This window comes from Rousettus aegyptiacus, unplaced genomic scaffold (genome assembly GCF_014176215.1).
Source record: "Rousettus aegyptiacus isolate mRouAeg1 unplaced genomic scaffold, mRouAeg1.p scaffold_m13_p_1, whole genome shotgun sequence".
In the NCBI taxonomy this organism is placed as follows: domain Eukaryota; kingdom Metazoa; phylum Chordata; class Mammalia; order Chiroptera; family Pteropodidae; genus Rousettus; species Rousettus aegyptiacus.
In genome coordinates, this window is record NW_023416284.1 from 117354618 (window position 1) to 117378394 (window position 23777).

Sequence of the window (23777 nt, forward strand, 5' to 3'; positions counted from 1 at the left end):
TGGAGAAAGTGTCCAAAATGAAAATGGTTTTTCCTGATTTTCTTTTTTTCACATGCATAGAAATGTTTTTGAAGGTTCTGAAGAGCCACACTATTTGCTTTGTGGATAAAGAATAAGAAAGCTAGATTTGATTCCTTAATGCTGCAAAGGTGTTATGAAACCCATCCTGTGGTAGATCATTACAGTGGGAAGGGAGACATCATTACAATCCTTGAGGCCACTGAACAAAATTAGAGGGATACCTGGGGAAGGGGTGCTTCCAAAAGAGGAATACCTAAGTAGTTAACACTGGCAGGAGGCCTGACCCCTGTGGCTTTACTCTTGTTTACTTCCTGAGAAGTCCCATTTACATCTTTCATATGCCCCTCATTCTTGTTCCTCTCCCCTTCAAAGTCATTTTTATACACCAGAGAAAGGGAATGGCACCAATGGCTTACAGCTAGAGGAGTCGACCTCTTCTCTATCTCCTTTTGGTACATCAGGGGCATAGAATGTCATAGCTGTTGGCCCATACATTTAAATGAGCTTCTGATTCATCTCACTAGCCCTGTGTTTGGAGGTACCTGGTGTGATAGTAAGAGTTCTGGAGGGGAAAACCAGAGCTCAGTTTATATCCCAGTTCTGTCACGAGCTGAGAAAAATCACTTTTCAAAGTCTGTAAAGTGATGGACTATGAATAGATTCTCAAGTTCCCATCACTATGATTTTCTACAAAGAGATTATTAAGATTATAAATTTGAAAAGCGTGGCAAAATTTAAAGCATTTTTTCAAGTTTCTGGAATTCCTGCTATAAGTAAGTGTAAGGCACTGTGGAGAAAATAAAATAGGAATACATCTGGAGCCAGAATATGGAAAGTCCTATGTATTTTTCCTTCTTATTCTGAACAGAAGGGAGCTATGGCCCAAGCAGTGTTAAAAGAAGATTTTTTGTACAGTGTATTCTATAAAATGGAGAGAACCGGGGCCTTTGCCTGTGTGTTTTTATTCTTTTATCATACTCTTCATGGAATCCCTAGTACTTAGTAAATATTTGGAGCAATTGAGCTCTCAGTAATTATTTGCTGAAGTTGCATTTTAAAAATTGAGAGATTATTATAATGGTCTAAAATATTAGAGCCTAAGGATAACAGAGATAGAAGGGAGGACACAAGTAGTGATGTTGCAGAGGTAAAATATATATACAATTTGGCACTTGATTGCAGTGAAAACTCAAAAAGAACCCAAGGATTTGACCATTCATCGTGAGAAGGATGTTATTTTGCAAGTAACGTAGGAGTGTTGAAAGAAATTACCTACGGTGCTGCAAAATATAACCAAGCTACATATATGTGGACTCTCTGAGAAAGAGGAAAAAAGTATATTTTTAGAAGTTCATTAAGATAATGTTAGAATTGAAATAGAGCATAAATTTTTCCAAATATTTGAATAAAAATGGAAAGAGAATTGAGGGATTGGAACCTGAAACATACTCATATTACCTTAGTGCTTCGGAAATTTTTCTTATTGGTGTCTAAAGTGACTTGGCTTTTTAGAATTAATCAACTGAGACACACATATATTTGAGTGCCTATTACATGCCCAAACACTCTGGCAGCCATTGTATGAGTCCCAAGGCTGAATAGATCTACTTGCGGAGAGAGCACACAGCCTAGTGGGCAGTATGAGCTTTCCTCTTTGAGAAAGATCTTGGAAGAGTCCTTCACATGCCCCAATAACAGGGTATCATTTCTTTAGTATCATTATTGTTTCATGTAGCTCATTAGGTACATCGTAAAGCATGACAAAGCACATTAACTAACTTTCTCACTTGGTTACTTAGTTAATACATAGGTGATATTATTTTCCTTTCCTTAATTTTGCCAAAGATACTTAGGAGTAATGACTACTGAGAAATAAGAAAAGTAATGGAAGTTTTCTTATTTCCCCTTTACTATCACTAGGAGTAAAGAATCAAGTGCTCTGTTGTTACATCATTGGTTGTGGTGGTGTTAATCTTGTGCTATAGTCCAGCAACTGTTTTCATGAGGAATTTGAAATTCGATCCTTACCCTAGACTAACTAGCTAGCCTATTTCAGAGGCAAGGAATAAAGGCTTGAGAAATTAAGCAACTTTTTAGAAAACGGTAAAGTCAGCCTTTAATCCTACATGTTTAACTGAAAAGTTTCTTATTTTCCCACTAAATTATGCGACATTTGTCACTGCCTATTTTTCAACGCTAAAATAAACTGACTGCAAACTAAAATCATTCAGCATTTATGACAGTTCACTCTGACTTTCAATAAGTGCAGGCACACATTCTTAGGGAATGAAGGGTATTATAATAGCGATTTCAATTTGAATTAGAATCAAGCCATGATAGGGTTTATAACTTCAGAAATATCCTGTTAGAATGCATAGCGAATCACCTCAATGGGCCCAGCTCATTCTACTACTTTTCTAAGTCAGAGAAAATTGGAAGAATTTAATATTCCTACAAAATGAATTCAAAAGCCTTTTAAAATTCTTTATTCTTTCATATTACATATACCTTGATATAAATGTATTTAATAGCTTCTTCTGTGCCAGCTTTACCACAATATTGGCAAGCTCACTTTATAAAGTGTAAAACTTATTTAAAGGGGGAGTATGCAGCAGTTAAGTCTTTCTCTATGAGACACTGTTGGCATTTTGGGCAAGACATTTCTTTGCCATGTGGGACTGAGACTGTCTTACAAGAGTAAAAAGTTTAGCATCCTTGAGACTTACCAACTAAATATCAGTAGCAGACCTTAGTCATTAAGACAAAAAAAAGTTCTGATACCTTTTTCAATGCATCCTAGATTATGTGTGTGTGTGTGTGTGTGTGTGTGTGTGTGTGTGTGTGTGTAAACTTTGTCTTGATCTCCAAGTTATTTGAGTATTAGACTAAAGATATTGTAGTAAACATACATTGAAATTGTCAGAAATTTGCATTGCTAGAATTTGTTCTTCAAAATACAAGACCTCAGCTTTACAAACATTCTAGTTAATATTTAAATGATTTTTATCATGACCTACTATGAGATGCATTCAACAATGGACTTGAAAGGGAATCTTATAAAGTTGTTAGTGTCCCTTTTGAAGCCAGACTATATGGGTTCAAATTCCAGCTCTGCCACTGGCTAGCTGTCATACTACTCGGTACATTACTTATTCTCTCTGTGACTCAGTTTCCTCATTAGCACAATAGGATCTTAATGTTAAAAGCACCTAAGTCATAGGCTTTTTTCCTGAGAATTACATAGTTATCATATGTAGAGCATGTAGAACAATGTCTCATATGCAGTAAGAGCAATATAAACATTTGCCATTTTCAGAAACTGGGTTAAGCAAAACACACTTATTTCTAATAGAAATATCTTTTCATTTATTTTTGTGGCATCATACAATCTTAAAGAAGCAAATTTCAATCACTGAGTTTAGTCTCTTTCTCTGCATTTTTATTATTGTCTTTCAAACCTCCCTTTTCAGAATGACAGGATCTGGTGTTCCTAAAATAATCATGTTAATCTCTTTATACCAATGCAATCTGTAATACTGAATACAAAAATATTGAAATCACAAAGCCGAGATATCAGCTGGTGACAGCTGGTGCCATTGCTAGGGAATAAAATGCAGTGAGGGAAGAGGAGTAAAGAATTAATTGATGGGTTAAAATTTAACAAATAGCATTATTTTGTATCATCTTCTGATTTTTAAAGATGCTACATACCATAAGTAGTGGGTCTTCCAATAAAAATTAATTTCAAGTCTACCTGCTTTTATAATTCTGACTGTAATTCTGTCCTTCGGCTTTCCTCTAGCCTTTAGAAGAGTTTCTGTTTCTGCATAACATACGAAATCAAATACTGTGCTTTTGAGAATCTTTATACACATGAATTTTATTGAGAACCTTGATAATAGATGCCTACCTTATTCAATATTGAATTCAGAGTCTGTTCCATTTGATTCTTTATGCTTTATGGTGAGTGCTGTGTCTTTTTCTCCCCAGTACTCAATAACCATTGATAGCAGCACCAGTGTGACACAAGGAGAAAAATTACACTTGAGCAAAGCATTACAGATGTGTTTCTGAGAGCCTATTATGATGCCATGGCCTTAAAAACATTGTACTTTGTCACAGAAAGACATGAGTTACATGGGCCCACTTCAGTGGCCATAATAGTAGAAGCTTGACGAATGCAGCACTTCTCAATTGCATTTTATCCTCTGTGAGTTAAAACAAGTTGTTTTATATCCATCAACTGAGTACAAAACTAAACAGAATGAACTATTAATTATCCTTTAAACTTGGACTTGAAAAGCAAAAGCAGCATTTATTAAGTACCTACCATGTGATAAGTATTTTTAAAATATATGATTCTCAGAACAACCTTTCAAGATAACTGTTATTTATATCTACTTTATAGGGAATATAGGGAAGCTTAAATAACACACTCGGGGTTATGCATAAAATGCCACTCCTTTTCCAACTCTGCTGTGCTGGAGTTTTGAGCACCTCCAGTAGAATTAGGCATCCCTGGGAACTGTTTCCTTCACACCTGCTATATACTTGTCTAATAGCACTCCATATGCACATCAACTTGTAATTGATTGCATTATTCCCCCACTGCCTTCTCCCCCTCCTTGACCATAGTCGAATGAACCAGGAATAGGTATGGAATCACTTGTCATTAACTTCCTTCCCAGAAGTTACAGTTAGGGTCAATTTTTCAGGCATGAAAAAATTTTAATGTAGTATTTTAAGCCTAAAAATATTTTTGTAACATAACATACATGATGATCATAAATCATAGTAATAACTGGAACATGGGTATACCTAGAATTCAATATTGAATTCAACATCGAATGGGTACATTCAATATTGGGTACATCCATGCTGGCCCCAGAGTTAACCTTTTCCTAAATATTGTGTTTAATGTTTCCTTCCATTAAAAAAAAATGTTTTTATATTCGTATGTTCATAGGTTTTAGTCCTGTATATTTATAGATATTTAATATTGTCTGTTGATTAAATGGATAGTTGATATCTTTTTCAGCCATTTCTTCAGGTTTGTCTTTTCTCTGGGTAGCGTTACACATACGAGAAGGGAAAACACCTCTTTTTATAAATTTCTCTACTAAGTAAATGGAACAGTCTCCTAGCCAGTTATCTAAGCCAACTGCAAATCAACCTTGTTGCCTTCTTGCCCCTGTCTCCACTTTCAGCATATCTGCAAGTTCTGTTTTTTATTTTGACCCAATTCTACCACTTCTCTCCATCTCCGCTGTCACCACCCTATCTCGGCCATCTTGCTCTCTTGACTTTGTTGTTGTTGTTGTTGTTGTTGTTGTTGTTGTTGTTGAAACAGAGTCATCTCATATCATTTCCATGCTTAAAACAATAAGTGTCTTCCCATTGTACTCCTTCCTGTGATCTGCAATTCTCTGTGCCATGTCACCTGGCTAATTTGACTTAATCTCCTGCTCCTTACTTACTCACTCATGCTTCACCTCGCTGGGGCCCTTTGTGCTAGCTATTCCCCCTTATCCCAGGGCTTTTCCCCAGGATCATTGCATGGCTGGATCTTTTGAAATAACAAATGTCACCTCCACAAAGAGGCCGTTTCTGACCACGCCAACTGAAGTAGCAGCAATCTCTTCCTTCACATTTGTCACATTCAGCCTGTTAACTTGTTTCTTGTGAGTCAACTTTCTCTTATAACATGAGTTCCATAAGGGCAGGAATCTTGATTTTGTAAAGGAAAAAGTTATTCTGATTCTCGTTACAGTGATAAGGAAGATTTTTTATTCAAGACTATTACATAGAATATAGCAATAGAGAAGAAAGATTGGGCTCAACCCTGAATATAGCCAGGACAAGTGGGGATTTATAGCCAGTCTGCAGAGTGATGAATCAGTAAATGGAAAATTACTAAGAGCAGACATTAAGGGTAGGGACATTCTTGCTACACTGACTTACCAGGATTCTTGCAAAAGGCAGGCCAAAGATATCAAAGGTGGATGATGAGAAACTTGATCAGATATCAAAGGTGGGGGATTCTCTCTAAACTGACTAAGCAAGATTCTTGCTTAAACTGGGCTAGACAGGCCAAAGACAGGATAGGATGGGGACCAAGGTTGAGGCTCAGAGGAGCCTGACTAAAGTTTGGTCAAAGACAGTCTTTGTCAACTTCTTGTTCTTTTTTGTATCCCTATTAATACCATCTAATAGTAATATATTGTTATATAATATATAATATTTTGTATATAATATTATCTTAAAATATAATATTACAAATTCAAGAGAAATGCAAATATATTACATTTCTAATAGCCACATTAGAAAAGTAAAAAGAAAGGGGTGAAACTACTTTTAATGATATATTTCATTTAATCCCATATCCAAAATGTTATAATTTCAATATATAATCAACATACAAATTATGAATGTGTATTTTACATTTTTTATACTAATTATCAAAAATCCAATAGTATTTTACACTCACAGCATATTTCAATTCACATTTCAAGGACTCAAAAGCTACATGTGGCTCATGGCTACTGTATTGGACAGTGCAAGTCTAACAGCTAGAGAGTGACTGCATACAAGGTATATAATAAATGTTTATTGAATAAATGGATGAATGAATAAGTGAACTAAGAATAAAATCTACTCACAGAACTGGCAGTTTTCTTCCCCCAAGTGTTCAGAATTTGTCGGTGCCAAATTTTATACCAGAGGCATATCTAAATAATGTGTTGCTTGATTTGGGAAGGAATGAATGTTTCAAAAAATAAGAGAATATCACATCTCAAATATGATTTAATTTTTTGTTAATCCTTGTTCTATAAATACTGCAAGGTAATAATGGAAGAAACATAGCTATAAATTTCCCCCACAAAGGTATTATGCAACTAGAAAGGTTTTTTGTTTTGCCATTTTATTAATTTTTTTATATGTAAGACTACAATTTTCATATACTCTCTGCAACAAGATTTTGAGTATCCGGCTCTTTTCTGTCCCTTTAAATTATCATTTGCTTCTATATTGAGTAGCTACAGGTAATAGCATTTGGCATTGTTCACTACAAAATGTCAGAGCTGGCTCCTCTGCTAGGAGCAGTAAGACACCTAGATTTACTATGCATTGTCTGGCTTCAGACTATTTCTTTTTTCCATTATTGCTCTTCCCTCATTCAATGTGTTAAATGAAGGATAAGGAAACACATTTTTTTCCTATTTGCCACATAGTCAAGTTGTGACTATCAAACTTTCTATTTACACTATGAATACATTCAGCTGTAGACCTGATCTCTAGTGAAATCTATTGTGGTAATCTGAAAGCTGTCATTTCTGAGTAAGAGCAGCTGAATACCTATGAAAACACCCAAGAGTCTAGAAGATTTATGAATATATTTATCTGACATGTTATGTCTTATATAGTTTCATTTGATATTTTTATAAACTCAGGTTTAAAAAAAAAGAGATAGGATTAGAGAATTAGAAGATACTTTAAAACAGAAAAGAGATTACAGTTCAGCCCCAGCTTTGTGCATGATCTGAAAAGAATACATCTTTTATTTCTTTTCCCCCCACAATTATATTTTTTGAAAGAGACATAAAAATGTTTTTTATTTAAATCTTGAATTTTAGGGGCAAGTTTCATAAAGGCCAAATCAATGCTAAATCAGAGATATTTACCACATCCTCAAATTTAATCCAAAGTGGATACTTAAAAGCTCATATAGATCTAAATGATGTTCTCCCAGATGGTGAATTAATGTAATTTTAGCAGGAAGCAAAGTTGCACAAATATGCAGTATCGAGGACTCACACTGATTTAATGTATCTGTACCCACCACAGCGCAGATGTTGCTTGTCATTTTAGTGCCAGTTTTCTCTATTTCTCTCTATAACACACACTGAAGAATGGGATTTGGGAGTTCAGTAAATTATGATTTATTTTGTGACTAATGACTTGTTGGAAATCGAAGCTTTTTGTGAACTGTATATAGAAATCACATTGGTTATGTTTTTTTTGTACAGGGTTTGAAAGGTGACTTGGGTTCTCGTGGTCCGCCAGGTCCAAAAGGAGAAAAGGTATTATATTTACCCAGTAAAGTGCCAGTCTTTTCTTAAGAAAACCCTGAGAACCTCTGTAGTACTTTTCATGGATAGTTTAACTGCCGAAAGTTAATTTTGTCAAAATTAACCAAAGGCTATTATGTTAAAAGCCTCTGAACAAGAAAAGCCTTTTTGGTTTATTTAATTAGTTCGAAGAGACTAAATACACAATTGCTAGTCAACATGAATTTGTATTTATAAGATTTCCCTTTTCTCTCCTTTGCTTAACCACATGAGGCGTTTCATCACCAAATTAGCAACCGTGTCCTGTATTGGGGAACTTTGCCAGTGACACTAAGCTGCCACTGTGATGGTGAAGCAGGTGACCTTTGGGAAAAGGAGGCTACCTTTGTATCTCAGTCTTAGTCTAAATGTTTCATTTCCTGCCACCTTTTCTCACGTGCGATTTTATAATGGCATATTGGCAATTGACCTTGAAAAGACAATTAAGAAATAGTAAAAGCAAGAGTTGTTTGGCATAAAGTTATTGGATGATCCCAGTTTGATGAGAATTGTAGGTATGGCTGTTTTGTACTAGATTTTGTTCTCTGCTATCAGTTCATTTAGAAATTTTTGTCTGTCTTCTATATTTACCTCTGCATTAAATCTGGTCTTGCAAATTGGTCCTCAGTGAGTGGTTTAAGCTACATTAATGTTCCTTAACAATTATTGGTTATTTTTATTTAGTTGTTCCCTAAAATAATGATTACAAAATGCTATGTCTTAACTTTTGAGGTGACTATAATAGATGAGAAAAGAGAAAGCTTTAAAGATAGTCTCCACATGAGAATACAACATCCCTGCGTGCCATGCCACATAACATGTGGTCTCCATTGTGTCCACTTAAACAAGGATTATAGCAGTGATGCTTGGGCTTAATGACTAACAGGTCTTATGAATTAAGTAGGGGTGCTGATACAATAGGCATTTAGGTGACGTATCTAGAAGATTGTGAACTTTCAGTTGAACCATTTTTTAAACATTTTGAATAGTTTGTCAATATGTCCACCTGGTAATTTGTATTCACATAGGTCAGCAAAGCAACTTTAGTATTTAAAAATACGTAAATATAGGCAAAGCCTCTTACAATTGATGGCAAGCACAATGCCAATTCAGCAGAGCTTTAGAAGGGGCAACGAGACCACTTCTTGCAGCTGGGAGGCATGAAGTGGGGACATCTACTTATTATTTCTGCTGATCCTCATACTAACTTTGTCAGAAAAATGATCTGTCATTATGACACTTCCCAGCTGTTCCATTGGCAAGTAACCATATTTGAGGAGATATTTTTTCTAATTTTAGATTAGTAGACAAAAGAATAGAAATTAGATTATTTTAGCTTTTCAAAACAAGTTCTGCAAAAAGCGTGGGGTGCACAAGGTGATATTTCTATCATGAGAACTAAAAGCACATGATACATTTTTCACTGTGCAGAGACTTCTGTCAAGATAAAATTCTATTTTTCTTTTGTTCAAGATTTGTCTAAGTTTGCTTCTATTCATTCAGAAAATTGATAAATAATATGTTCAAAAGGGCACCGTTGGTAATCGCAGCTCTTCTTTAATCTATTTTAGGGAGATGTAGGACCTCCAGGACCACCAGCCTTAACTGTAAGTATTCTTGAAATTAATATTCAAAATTAAAATACATTATCCTGTTTATTATTTACACCACATCATGACTAAACCAGAATTTAAGCCATAGGGCTCTTTGAGAATTGAAAGTGACCTTAGAGTAAATCCAAATGTTAAAGATGGGGCATCTATTCACAAGAGTGAAGTACTTAACCCAAGGTTATGCTGGTAGTTGCTAGAAAAGTTTGGAAGTAGTACCTAGCCTAAGCAATTTTCTCTACCGTCCAAATGGTCCATAATTTTGCCTCTTAAATATTTGATTATACATTCTTAACATGGTTTTTAAAGTTAATGGAAGCAGAGACAGTTCTACTTGCTCTAAAAACTGTGAAAGAACAAAATAAACTACAATCACCCAGTGGGTAAAAACAGCTACCTATTTAATCTGATTGTTACATTCCCCAAAACCTGCCTGAGACCATTGTTTTCTTTTTTCTATGTGATTTGCTTCTAAAATTAGCAAATGATAAAATGGCAATATTTCAGTAACAGATTTATGAAAAAGGTTATAATGTGCACATAATGGGATTATTCTCATTTAAATGGTTCATCATTTATTAAGCGTTTAATCATAAATATGTAATGCTTTTATATTTAGATACAATTTACTATTATAGATTTTCTTTATAGGCCATTAAGAATTCTCATTTAACTTAAAGATTTGATTTAAGAATGACTCTAAGCCTAATGAAGAAGAAGAAGGTTTTTTAAATAAGACCATCTGTAGCCTGAAGTTTCTTGAATTTAATGTTGGTATTACCTAATGACATAAATTAAGAATTTAAATCATAAGTTTTCAAGTACCTGTCCTGATTATAGAAAGTCAGGTTCAAAGAAGTCTTCTAGCATGTAGACGGAGCCCTTCCCCACAGGGCAGCACAGGAATCTCAAAAGGCTGTGTGGCTTTGATACCATTCATATTTATTTTTGTTCTTGAAAAGTCATTCTGAACAATACCTTAATAATATCCTACACAAATAATCTTTTCAATGCTTACTTTAAGGACAAATATTTATTTATAAATGGGAAAAATCTAAGGAACCATACAGATGACTTACTTAGGAATACCCAAATTTGCAATGAGTTCAGTGCTTGATGCTTTTGTTTTCAAAAAAAAAAAGAGTAAAAACTGTTTGAAAGGAGGTGTTAACTGCGTATTATTCAACTTTTTAATAGTATGTGCAGTTTATTTTTAAAATCATTTGGCAGTGATGTACAGTTAAGACTGCTCATTTTACTTGTCACATTTTTCTCTTTTTTCTTCAACTAAGTTATATGTTCAGCCTCTTTAATTATCTGATTTTCTCATTGTTTTCAAATCGTGTTTGAGGACAAAATGCAAACTATGTGTATCATTTCACCTGATATGCAGCCAGAAAACTGTATTGGACTCTATCTATTTCGTGGATTTTTAATGGCAGTCGGTGTCTTCTTTCCAAGTAGCACTCCATAGGTGTCTCTTCACACTGTTCAGCCAGACGGTACTGAGGGAGTACAAGCTAATTTTTATACTTATATAAAGATATGTCAAGATAAAAAGTCTGTGAAATGAATGTTTTATTTCATAAAGTAAAATGTTCATATCATTTGGGTATGACTATTTATATAATTGTCATTACTTTATTAATGTAGATAATCAACTGTTAACTATGAAATAGGGATGAACTGAAATGAATACAAGCTTACCATGCATTAAATATTTAATTGATCTTATAATGCAGATTGATACATTTTATGAAGTGATTGATAACAGCCTTCAAGGAAGCCAACATGAATGACCTCACTATATTTGAATTAATTGAGGCACTGACATATAGGAGTCAGTAAACTTAGACTTCATCCATAGTGATTCTCAAAGCTAGCTCACACGAATCTCCATTGGAGAGCTTTAAAATACACCAATGTGCACCTCCACCTCCATAAATTATAATTCAATAGCTATGATGTGGAACCAGTATATTTAAAAAGCACTCCGGGTAGTTCTAAATATGCAGCCAGAGTTGAAAGCCACTGTTTATGGGCACGATAATGGAACAAGATTTTTTTTTTTAATGTGGAAAATTCCTTTAGACTTATGAAGAAGTCCGCCTTTCATCTCAAATCCAACTCAATGTATGGTAATAAAGTAATATCTCTTTCCATCAGGGAGACATACTAGTAAAATTAAATTAAAGTTGAAGCCTACTTGGTTAAGTGGAGGAGATTAGGGCTAGGAAGGTACCTTTAGTTATAGCCTTAACCTAGCCATTCAAGGACTCCTGTGGGCTCAGGTGCCTTAATGCTTCTCAAAATTTAATGTGCAGAGGAACATTTAGGACCCTTGTTCAAATGCATATTTTATTCCATAAGCTGTGATGGGAGCCTGAGATTCTACATTTGTGACTACAGGTTGCAGATGTTACTGGTCCTCAGACTACACTTTGTATCACAAGGGCTTAGCACCCAGTCCCCAGTTATGCTACAGCCTCTCTGCTTCATTCCATAGATCAGTGCTTTGTCTCTACCGCACATTGGAATCACTTGCAGTGCTTTAAAAAAATCCAGTTCCCAGGCTGCACCATATACCAATAAAGTCAGAATGTCTGGTTGTTTTAAATTTTTCCCAAGCAGTTCCAGTGTGCAGCCAAGTTCAAGAACTAATGCTCTGAAAGCATGTCAAATACTTTTTTCCTCAGCTTCCTCTTTCAGAGCTTGAGCAAGCATTTTGGAATTATTCATTACTTCAGTATTTATATCAAAAAAACCCAACCTGATTACTTTAAGAAGCTTCCAGAAAATGCCAGATTCCCTATTAATACCTGTGATTTGCTTCCTGATTTCTTGGTTGTAGAAAATGAACTTCTATCTCCACATTTACAAACCACTAGCAAGTCCATTAACAATCCTTTCTTGAGCAGGACCGCAAGCATTGGCAAGAATTACAAAGTCTGTCTAAGGATGCAGAGCTGAACTGCCCCAAATTAATAGGGGAAAAAGTTGAACACTTTTTCCCCTCTAACACATACACACTATATTTATTTTACTTTTATTCATATTTTGCTTAATGAGAAATTGAGAGAAATAGTTACTGAGCTCGCTAAAACAGTGAGTTTACTGATTCAGGGCAATAAGTAAAATCAATCCTTTTTGATGTAGAACATTTTTTCTTTATGAAGGATTGTGTTTTTTGCTGTTATTTTCATGTCCCTGTGGATTACCATGCTTTGGCTATTATTTTAAATTTTAAAAATCATGTAGACCCATTCCATTTTTAAAAATCCAATATATAAAACTATCCATTTTAAATAAACTGTGTTTAAATTTATATTCTTTTTTTATAACTGATTGTATATAATTGTGTCTTAGTGGAGGAAATGAATAAAGGAGTAAGAAAGGCCAAGTTTAGTAAAACAAATAAGGAGAAGCAAAGTTGAGGAAATGATATTAAACATAGACTAGAGTCCTAGAAACAGTTTTGTTAATTAAATTCAACCACAATAACTCTTACTCTTGATTTTATCTTTTCCACACCTTGAAGTATTCTCACTGCCAGTGAGCAATACAACTTTACTTCTTCTCCAACATACAGGAAATCTCTTATTGAGAAAGCCAATCAAAACAGTGCTGTAGTTTGCAAATACAGTGTGCACTAAACTCTCTTTTTATTTGAAGAAATGACATTCCCATTTTTGATCCCTTTGATAGCATTTGAAACTTTCTATAGATCCATGTTCATGGATCATATGGAGGCAACTCCAATTGACTGCCTCAGAAAAAAAGCTAAAAAGAAGAAGGAGGTGGAAGAAGAAGGGGGAAGGAGGAAAGGAAAGGAAAGGAAAAAGGAAAAGAAAGGAAAGGAAAGGAAAGGAAAGGAAAGGAAAGGAAAGGAAAGGAAAGGAAAGGAAAGGAAAGGAAAGGAAAGGAAAGGAAAGGAAGAGAAGGAAAGAAGAAGGGAGGGAAAGGGAAATCTAGATCCTGTAAGATTAGAGTAATAATTATGGCATGATCTGTCACTTGTATCCTTCAACCTTTTTTTTTAAGAAAATTGACATCTTTATAATATTGAAGTTTTAAAAATGTATTTAAATTAATTTCAAGTATACAGTACATTGGTTAGACATCTATATAGTTCATAAAACGATCACCCCAATTGCTACCTGCCTCTCTTGGCACTCCACCTAGCCATCATATTAATGCTAACTGCATTCCCTCCACCATGTTTCCCACCCACATGACCAACTATCAACTACTAATTTGTACTTCTCTAACTCTTCACCCATTCTCCAAGCCTCCCAATCCCCATCCCCTCTGTCCATCACTAAATTGTCCACTATATTTGTGAGTCTGTTTTTAATTAGTTTGTTCTTTTTGTTCCTTAGATTCCTCATGTAAGTGAAATCTAATGGTATTTATCTTTCTCTGTCTGACTTATTTCACTCAGCATAATAACCTCTAGGTCCATCCATGTCATTGCAAATGGTAGGATTTCATTTTTTTAATGGCTGAGTATATATGAACCATGTATATATGAACCATGATTTCTTTATCCAATTGTCCGTTGATGGGCATTTAGGTTGCTTCCATATTTTGGCTATTGTAAATTGTGCTGCCATGAATATTGGAGTGCATAGATCTTTATGAACTATTGTTTTGGTTTTCTTTGGATAAATACCCAGAAGTGTATTTGCTGGGTCAAAAGATATATCCATTTTTAACCTTTAAGTCTTCTGTCAGCCTATCTGCGCTTGACAAAAATTGAATTATGCTTTTCAATACAATGGCAATGTGCAAATCTTCCCAGTTACTCCCTTTAATTTGTACCCTTTACAGATTATTCTAACAAAAGATTAGCTCAAGAATAAGTTTATGAATATATAAGTAGAATGTATGGAAAGTAGTTTGTAAAACAGTATCTAAGAATCTTCTCTAAATTCTTTTTTAACAAAAAAAGAATTTTTGGAAGTGTGGTAAGAAGAATAAAATTCCTTTTATCTCAAAAAGTGAGAATGCAGTTGAATTTTTTTTTTAAAAAAAAAAGGAAGGAAAATCTATGCTTACCACCATAAACTCATTCCATGTATCTCTTGCTAGACATATTTTCCATGAACACAGCTGGTTGAAAATAATAAGTTTAATCAAATCACTTTGGTGTATTTTAAGCCTCTTTTAGATAACAAATTCACTAATTAGCTCTTTACTAATTGTGTAAACATAGTAAGTTATTAAATAGCTTATAGTACGTGCAACTTTTATGTTCCAAAGAAATAAATATGAGTTTTTAAGACTGATTTAATTTGATCAATCGATCATTCTTTCCTTATCCTCTTTTCATATATCAAACTGATAACTACTTTTAAAAACAACACATGTTATTATATTCTAAGTAATAATAATAATAATAATAAATGGCAAACATTTATTGAGTGCTTTACTATGTGTTATATAAACCATTCCTTAAACAATCTTGTGAAATAGAAAATGTTTATTACTATGTAATAGGTGAGGGAACTGAAGACTAGAAAATCTAAGTAACTTGCCCAAGTTTGCAAAGATGGTAAGTGACAGAGCTAATATTCAAATACCTAAGCTTATTTTTTTTGAGATATGCATATAATTTTGTTTAAAGAAGTATTCTCTTCCTGTTTTATTTTTTCCAGGTTTATTGAGGTATAATTGACACATAACATTGTATAAGTTTTAAGTGTGTAATGTAGTGAACTTATGTATGTTTAGATTGCAAAATGATCACCACAGTAATGTTAATTAATGGCTGTGGGGAACAGCTGGGAGAATAGCACCAGGGCTCTCAGAGGGCAGCAAAGAACATGAATCTATTAACCATTTCGGAGATTTCATCAGTAACCCCACCAGAGATGTCTCACCTGCAGATCCCCTCCTCCAAGTGGTTCACAGACATCCCCAAAGCTACCTGTCCTTCATGCATACATCCCCACCTCCACCCCATGATGACTTTCTGTATGCACTGCAGGTCAGCAAGAGAGAGGCTTTGCGGAAAAACAATCCTAAAATTTATGTAGAACCACAAAAGAGCCTTTATTGCCAAAACTAGATCAGAATAACAAAGCTAGAGGCATCACACTTCCTGAGTTCAACTATGTTACAAAGCTATTTTAATCAAAAACAATATGGTAATGTCATAAACATGTACATATAGACCACTGTAACCTAGTTGGGAGCCCAGAAATAGACCTATGCATATATAGTGAACTAATATTGGGCCAGGGAGACAAGAATACTCAATGAAGAAAAGATACTCTCTTTAATAAATGTTTTTTGGAAAACTACATAATCACATACAAAGGAATGAATTGGACCCATATCTTATACCACATCGCTCACAAAAATTAACTTGAAATGGATAAAAGACTTAAATGTAAAAGCTGAAACTATAAAACTCCTAAAAGAAAACATAGGGAAAATACACTTGACATTGGTCTTGGCAATGAGATTTTTGACTATGACACTATGAGCACAAGCAATAAAAGCAAAACTAAGTGGGACTACATCAAACTCAAAAGTTTCTGCACAATGAAAGAAATGAGCAAAAAAATGAAAATGAAACATATGAAATATGAGATAATATTTACACAGCATGTATCCGATAAGGGGTTAATATCCAAAATATATAAGGAATCCATATAACTCAATAGAAAAAAAAAAAGACCACACACAGATACAAATAAGTGCCTAGACTTTTTTTTCCCAAAAAAGACATATGAACATCCAACAAGTACATGAAAAGGTGCACTTCACTAATCATTGGAGAAATACAAATCAAAACCATGATGAGATATCACCTCACACCTGTCAGAATGGCTGTTAAAAAAAAAAAAAAAAAACAAGAGAAAATGGTGTTGGTGAGGGTATAGATTAAAGGGAACTCTTGTGCAGTGTTGGTGGAAATATAAATTGGTGTAGCCCCTACGAAAAACAGTATAAAAGTTATTTTAAAAATTAAAAATAGAACTACCATATGATCTAGCAATCCCTCTTCTGCATATATATCCAAAAGAAATGCAATGAATATCTCAAAGAGATATCTGCAGTTCATGTTCATTCCAGCATTATTCACAATGACAAGGACATTAAATCAACCAAGTGTCCATCGACAAATGAATGGATAAGGAATATATATATACACACACACACACACACACACACACACACACACACATATATCATCACAATTGTGTGTATATATATAAATGTTCACATTTTCTCACCTGTATGCAGAACTAAAAAAATCTAAGTTTATAGAAATAGTAGAGTGATGGTTGCCAGGGGTGGAGAATAATGGAAATAGAGATGTTGGTGAAAGGGTACAATATTCTAGGTATAAGATTGAGTAAGCTCTGGGGATATAATGTATAGCATGGTGACTATTGTTAACAGTACCGTATTATATTTTTGAAAGTTACTAAGAGGCTAGATCTTAAATGATGTCACCATACAAAAAGATATTTATGTGAGATGATGGAGATGTTGATTATCCTTATTATGGCAATTGTTTCACTATGTGTACATGTATAAAATCATCAGGTTGTACACTTTAAACTTATAAAATGTGGTATGTCAATTTTATCTCAATAAAGCTAGGGGGAAAGTGAGTTACTGATGAATTTAGAATGTCTCTTCTGTTGATATTATAATTTACAAAGCAGATATTTACAGCCCTGTGCTGCTGACGGTCATATATTCTGAGAAATTAGTCAGGCAATTTTGTCATTGTGTGAACATCATAAAGTACACTTACACACACCTAGATGGTACAGCCTGCTACCCACCTGGGCTACATGACATAGCCTATTGGTCCTAAACTACACACAATACATCATGTTACTATACAAAACAACACAACATTAAATTAAGCACAAGAGAAAATGGTGCAATCAAGAGACAAAGTAAGCAGGAGATGAGACTGCTGTCCATGTAATAAGGCATACTATTTTACAGCAAACGTTTTTTAATAAGTAGAGAGAGTACACTCTAAAAGAACCATAAAAACATAGCATAGTAAGTACATAAACCACTAACACAGTCATTTATTATCATTATCAAGTATTATGTACTATTTGTGCTGTACTTTTACGTGACTGGCAATGCAGTAGGTTTGTTTGTACCTCCATCACCACAAACACATGAGTAATGTGCTGAGCTAAGACATTACGATGGCTAAAATGTCACTAGGTGATAGGAATTTTTCAGCTCTATTATAACCTTATGGTGCCACTGTGGTAAATGTGGTCCCTCACTGCCTGAAACGTCATTATGTGGTGCATGACTGTATTTATGTAAGCTAAAACCACATCAAAACAAAGGTAAAGTTTTATGGTTTATTCATATTATTTGAATTATGGCATTATACATTAGCTTTTCCCTTACACTTCAATATATCTATAAGTCTTTACATTTATATATGCAGCTATAAAAAGTACAAATTCCTTGGTTTCTTGTCATTTATTAAAGCTTAATTTTATGTAAATGTAGTGTGTTTCTATATACCTTCTTAAAATTATGTATATGTTTTATATTATTACTATTATCAGCTTCTCCTCAAATAAATATACTTCCGTTTTTTACATTAAAATTTTGCTAAAATCTCTAAATGATGCAAGGCATTATTGGAGTGAGGAAGTTGGCTAATGCCTCTGCCTCCTTCCCTTTTTTCTCTTTTGGCCTTTGCTTGTCATGTCAGATGAGACAGGTGGAGGAAGGTAGAAAAATACTACTTTACATCCACTAATTTTAGTTCCCAGGAAAATGACTGTGTTGTTCTGGCCCTGTCTCTTTGGGGAGTTATTAAATACTCATCCAGATGGCACCAAATGTGTACACACACAGAGGCCAAAGGTTAGTCAGTCAACAGCAGAAATGTCTTAGCCATGCTTACTAAATGCTACATTAAATGCCAATTTCTTGAGGCCCAGATAAATCCAGTTTAAGTGAAAATTAGGCACAGAGAGAACACAGATTTCACTCTATGAAAACTACCTTAAATACCACATGCAACTGAGAGAAAATCTCAGAGCTGGTCATTTTTAAATCAAATGACACACAAATTAACACATGCACAAGAGATCATATAGTATTCATAAAAGGGAAGCCTTGAAATATATTTTTCCTAAATTAGCATATACAAAATACAAAAATCATCAGTTCAGTAGATAATATGGTCTCGTCCCTCCTCTCCTCCTTCCTTTTTACCTACACAGTCATTTGAATGCTAACTTGTGTGTCAGATACTGTGCTAGGTCCTGGGAACACAAATAAACAGCGCTCATTGTCGTTGCCTTCTTAGAAGCTATTTGATTTAAGAAAAAGCAACCAGTTGGTTCAAGTTAACCATTTGTACACTGATCATTTGCAATTAGTATATAAATAGACTGCAAGTATTTATACAACTGTGGTTTTTTGGCACTACACAAAAATATTTAGTTATTTTAGAGACAATAACTTTTTACTAGAATTCTTATGCTGTAATTTAAATAGTTACTTACTTGAAATACATTTAAATCACAGACTCAACTAAATAATTCTGTTTTACTAAAATTCCTAAGGAACTATAACCATCCCTTTTTAAGTGAATGAAATATACAAGTTCTTGTTAAATGCCCATAAAGCGTAATTTCTCTTTCTGTTCTTACTAGAATAAATATATGTTCTGTAGCATAATAATTGATAGGTAATTTGATTTAGGATTATTTTAAATTTCTCATATATTAAAATCAAAGTTATTAATATGGTCTTTCTCTGAATTGCCTGGATTCGAGTTAATACTATTAGTCTAAAATGTTTCATAATTCATATTTAACTATTGTTAACTTTCTGAAACTGGTGATGCAGCTCAATATTAAGATTTTTAGAATACTAGTGGGCCAGTAGATGGAAGGAAGTTGATTATTTTTAAATCAATCTATTTTCTAAGTTTGTGGGCAAAAGACATGTAAATGAATTTGTTGATTAAAATATAAGGCTTTCTATACTCTAAAGCTATTTTTATTGACTCCATGCAGAAATATAGTGGAGTTGGTCCTTAAGGCCCTAGAAAGATTTATGTTTAGCCCCAGAGAAGATTTATGTTTTAGAAAACCTACCATCAGCTCATTTGACAAGGAGATAATTTATATACCTTTTGTTAGATGAATGATTTGAGAATATCTCTTTTTGCCTTTCTGTTTATAGTTTGCTTCTGTTTCAAAAGATATTTCGAACTGTTTTCATCAGAATTCTAAACTATCATTTTAAAACTTAATAGCAAAATTTTCTTTCCTAAAAATGCTTAATATTGACACTTCGGGAGAAAGGGCAGTTCCTTGCTATTTCAGATGCTGAATTTGAATCTGCATGCAATAAGTGAACTATGAGACTCCATTTGTTTTAAATAAAATTTTAATACTTTTAAAATCAGTAAATTTACATAGTTAAAAACAAGCATAGTTCTGAAAAGAATATAATAATATACATCATATTTCAATAAATAGACTGGGGATAATCATATAGCATTTGGAAAATCACAAAGTTGGATTTTTTCATGACCTCTATACCAATGAACATATAAGATGGATTGAAATTTAAAAAGTGAAAAATGAAACCAGGGAAATCCTATGGGAAATATAGAAATTTAAAAAGTAATTAATAAAGAATAACTTTTTAAATATAAAAAGCCCAAAAAATAAATATGAAAGTAGTAAATTTGACTACATGAACAGATAATTCCTTATGGCAAAAAAAATTATAAAGGCAAATGACAATTAGGTAAAAAATATTTACAACTCATATTATAGTAAAGGACTAGCTTCCCTAATATATAGAGAGACTCCTACAAATCAAAATTTTTAAAAAGACCAATAACCCAGTTTAAAAAAAATTGCATAAGGCTGTGAACAGAGTTTATAGAAAAGAAAGAATAAGATGGCCCTTGAACATATAAAAAGACATCTAAAGTCGCTCTTCATAAGAGAAATGTAAACTACGATGGCTCTAAGATACTAGTTTTGACTTATAAGATTGTAATGGTTTCAATTATTTTGGATCATATAGTGTTTTTTTTTTCCCCCTAGAAACCTCCATACTGTTTTTTATAGCAGCAACACCATTTTACATCCCCATCAACAGTGTACGAGTCTTCCAATCTTTTCACATCCTTGCCAATACTTATCTTTTTTTTTTTTAATAATAGTCATCCTAATAGATGTGAAGTGATACCTCATTATGGTTTTGACTGGAATTTCATAGATAATTAATGATGTTGAGTATCTTTTCATATGCTTGTGGCAAAACAGCCAAGTTATGGAAACAACCTAAATGTTCATTGATGGATGAATGAATTTTTATAAAAATGTGGTCTATATATACAATGGAATATTATTCAGCCTTAAAAAAAAGAAGGAAACTTTGCCATATTCGACAATATGAATGAACCTGCAGGGCATTAGCTAAGTGAAATAAGCCTGACATAGAAGGACAAGTATCATAGGATTCCATTCATGTGAAGTAGATAAAATAGTCAAATTCATAGAAACAGAGAGTAGAATGGTAATTTCCCAAAGCTTGAGAGAGAAACTAGAGAGCTGCCATTTAACAGGTATGGAATTTCAATTATACAAGGTTAATAAATTCTAGAAACCTGCTACACAACCTTTTGCCTATATTTAACAATATTCTATTGTGCACTTAAAAATTTGTTAAGAGGATAGACTTCATGTTAAGTATTCTTACCATAATAAAAATAAAATATTGTCAAGGATCAAAAAGTTTGAAAGCACAGTACCTGGAGAAAAATGTGGAGAAACACACCCATAAATTCTGCCCATAAATTTTGAGGTATATATCTAGATACAGTCTTCATGGAGGACAGTTTGATACTGTCTGTCAAAATATAGCTACAGATAGTCTCACTCATTTATGAAATTATGCACATACAAGGCTATTTATTTCAGCATTGTTTGAAATAGAAAAGAATGGAAATAATCTAGATGCCCGGCTACAGGTGAATGATTGATAGAGTTATAGTTTTATTTTTTATTTAAAGATATAAAATGTCCACATTTTTATAACTGTGTAAATATTGATATTTGCAGAGCCAAGTAGTATACTTTCTCTTTCTTGAATAGTTTGTGTGAGTGTGTGTGTGTGTGTGTGTGTGTGTGTGTGTGTGTGTGTGTTGCCGGGGGATTTCCAACTGCCTTTGTGTTTTTCCTGTAATCACCTTCCTTATTTTTCAAATCTCTCATTGAGTCTCTGATTTGAGGAGAGAGCTATTCAGATCTTTTATTTCATCCTTGGCTGGTAGCTTTTTAGGCTAACTAAAAAGTTCTCATCCTGTGACTCTCTTTATTTTTTTTTCCCTCTGGTTTCCTTGTCATCTCCTTTCTTGGTTTTATTCATTCTTTTATGTGAATACATTTTCAAGCAAATTAGTAAGAAATTATGAAAGGGATTGAAAATTTTTGAGATTTTGTATATTTAAAAATGTTTATTCTACTCTCATACTTGATGGGTAGTTTGTCTTGGTATAGAATTCTTGGTCAAAAATTATTTTCATCATAATTCTGAAGATTTTACACGATTGTCTTCTAGCGTCAGTGTTACTACTGAGAAATTTAATGCCTTCTTCCTCTTGGTTTCCCAAAAAGAGGGAAAGCAGAAAGACTGGTGTCTGACTGATTCACCATTCTTCTCCCGAAACCTTTTATTGAGAAAAGCCAAAGGGAAGGGCTTTTTTACATTGGTTTGGTCGAGGTACCCTTACATCTGCTCTTTCCTCTGTGCCCAGTGATTCCTGGTTAAACTTTAAAATCTATGAGAACATTTCTTGATCTGTTGTGGTGAGGTAGTTGATATTTAGAAACACTCTTCTATTAATAGAGCCTAACTTCCAGGCTACTATTATGTGTGAACTCAACAAAGCTTTCTTGGATATCAAAAAGATGAACACTGACTTTTCCATTGTCTTATGGTATTACAATCTTAATCCTCCTGAGAAAAACAGATGCTTCTGGAAGAAAGGATGAAGGCCAGCAGAAAGAATTTAAAAAGAAAAAAGTACTTTAATATATGTTTTTAATATTTTAAAATTTTTTACATTTTGGAGTATTTCCTTCTCTTAAAAGCTTGGTTTTTGCCATCTTACTCAATTGCAACTCACTTAGCCTAATAGTTTATAAACTATCTTCACAATTGTCTACATTGAATGCCTAGGTCTTTAATTGTGGTGTATGAATAGCTCTGTATTGATTTATGTTTTAACCCTAAAATTCCTATATTAAGTTTCCTTTAGTCTAATCATTTATATTACATAGCCCATATGTAAAAGTTATTGATGGTATTAAATTTCAAACTACGTTTCTATCATGTTATCCATTTCTTGGAAGATGTCAGGTGACATTTAAAAACAACCTATGTTTAGATTATTCTTTCTTTGTGCAGTGGAGCCATGTTTCCATATGACCACTGACCTATGGCAAAGCCAACTCAAAAATAGACTGTTATTTGATCAGACTAATCATTAAAACTGAATCAGTCATATTTGTCCTCACATAAATCATTAAGACAGATGATACAAATAGATTTGACAGACCATGACCTATCAATATTTTTGCTTGTCAACAGAACCTTGAGTTAACAGAAATCAAACCATTTCATTTATTAGGTTAGGGCCAAAATAAGGCAAATCTACATAGTTTTTCATAGTCAAGAATAATGAAAAATATGAAATGACCAAAATATAGAATTACTTAGGACAAATAAAGAATCAAGGATAATTACCAAATATGAAACTACATTATTTTAAATGCTATAGCATTTTAAGTAATTTGATTGATTCTATTACTTATTAATAAATGATTTGATTGAATACTTTAATTTCTTCCATTATGTTGTTTTTTGAAAAACTAAGTACTTAATCCTCATCAATGAGATAAATTAAAGAATTCAGGTTATATTTCTTCCTCTAATGAATGGTAAATTCCTCCATGTGAAAGTATAGCATCTATTTTGCAATACTGCCATGTAAGAA

At 33.5% G+C, this 23777-nt stretch overlaps 1 protein-coding gene across 5 annotated transcripts in view; it reads left to right on the top strand.

The window, feature by feature from the left end:
• Positions 1-23777, top strand: part of COL19A1 (collagen type XIX alpha 1 chain) — a 296141-nt gene that overhangs the window by 130939 nt on the left and 141425 nt on the right. For all 5 annotated transcript variants that reach the window (XM_016157628.2, XM_036219122.1, XM_036219115.1 and 2 more), the window contains 2 exons: positions 8049-8102; positions 9701-9736. In XM_016157628.2, the coding sequence (XP_016013114.2) occupies positions 8049-8102; positions 9701-9736 (90 nt within the window). The remainder of the gene's footprint in view (positions 1-8048; positions 8103-9700; positions 9737-23777) is intronic.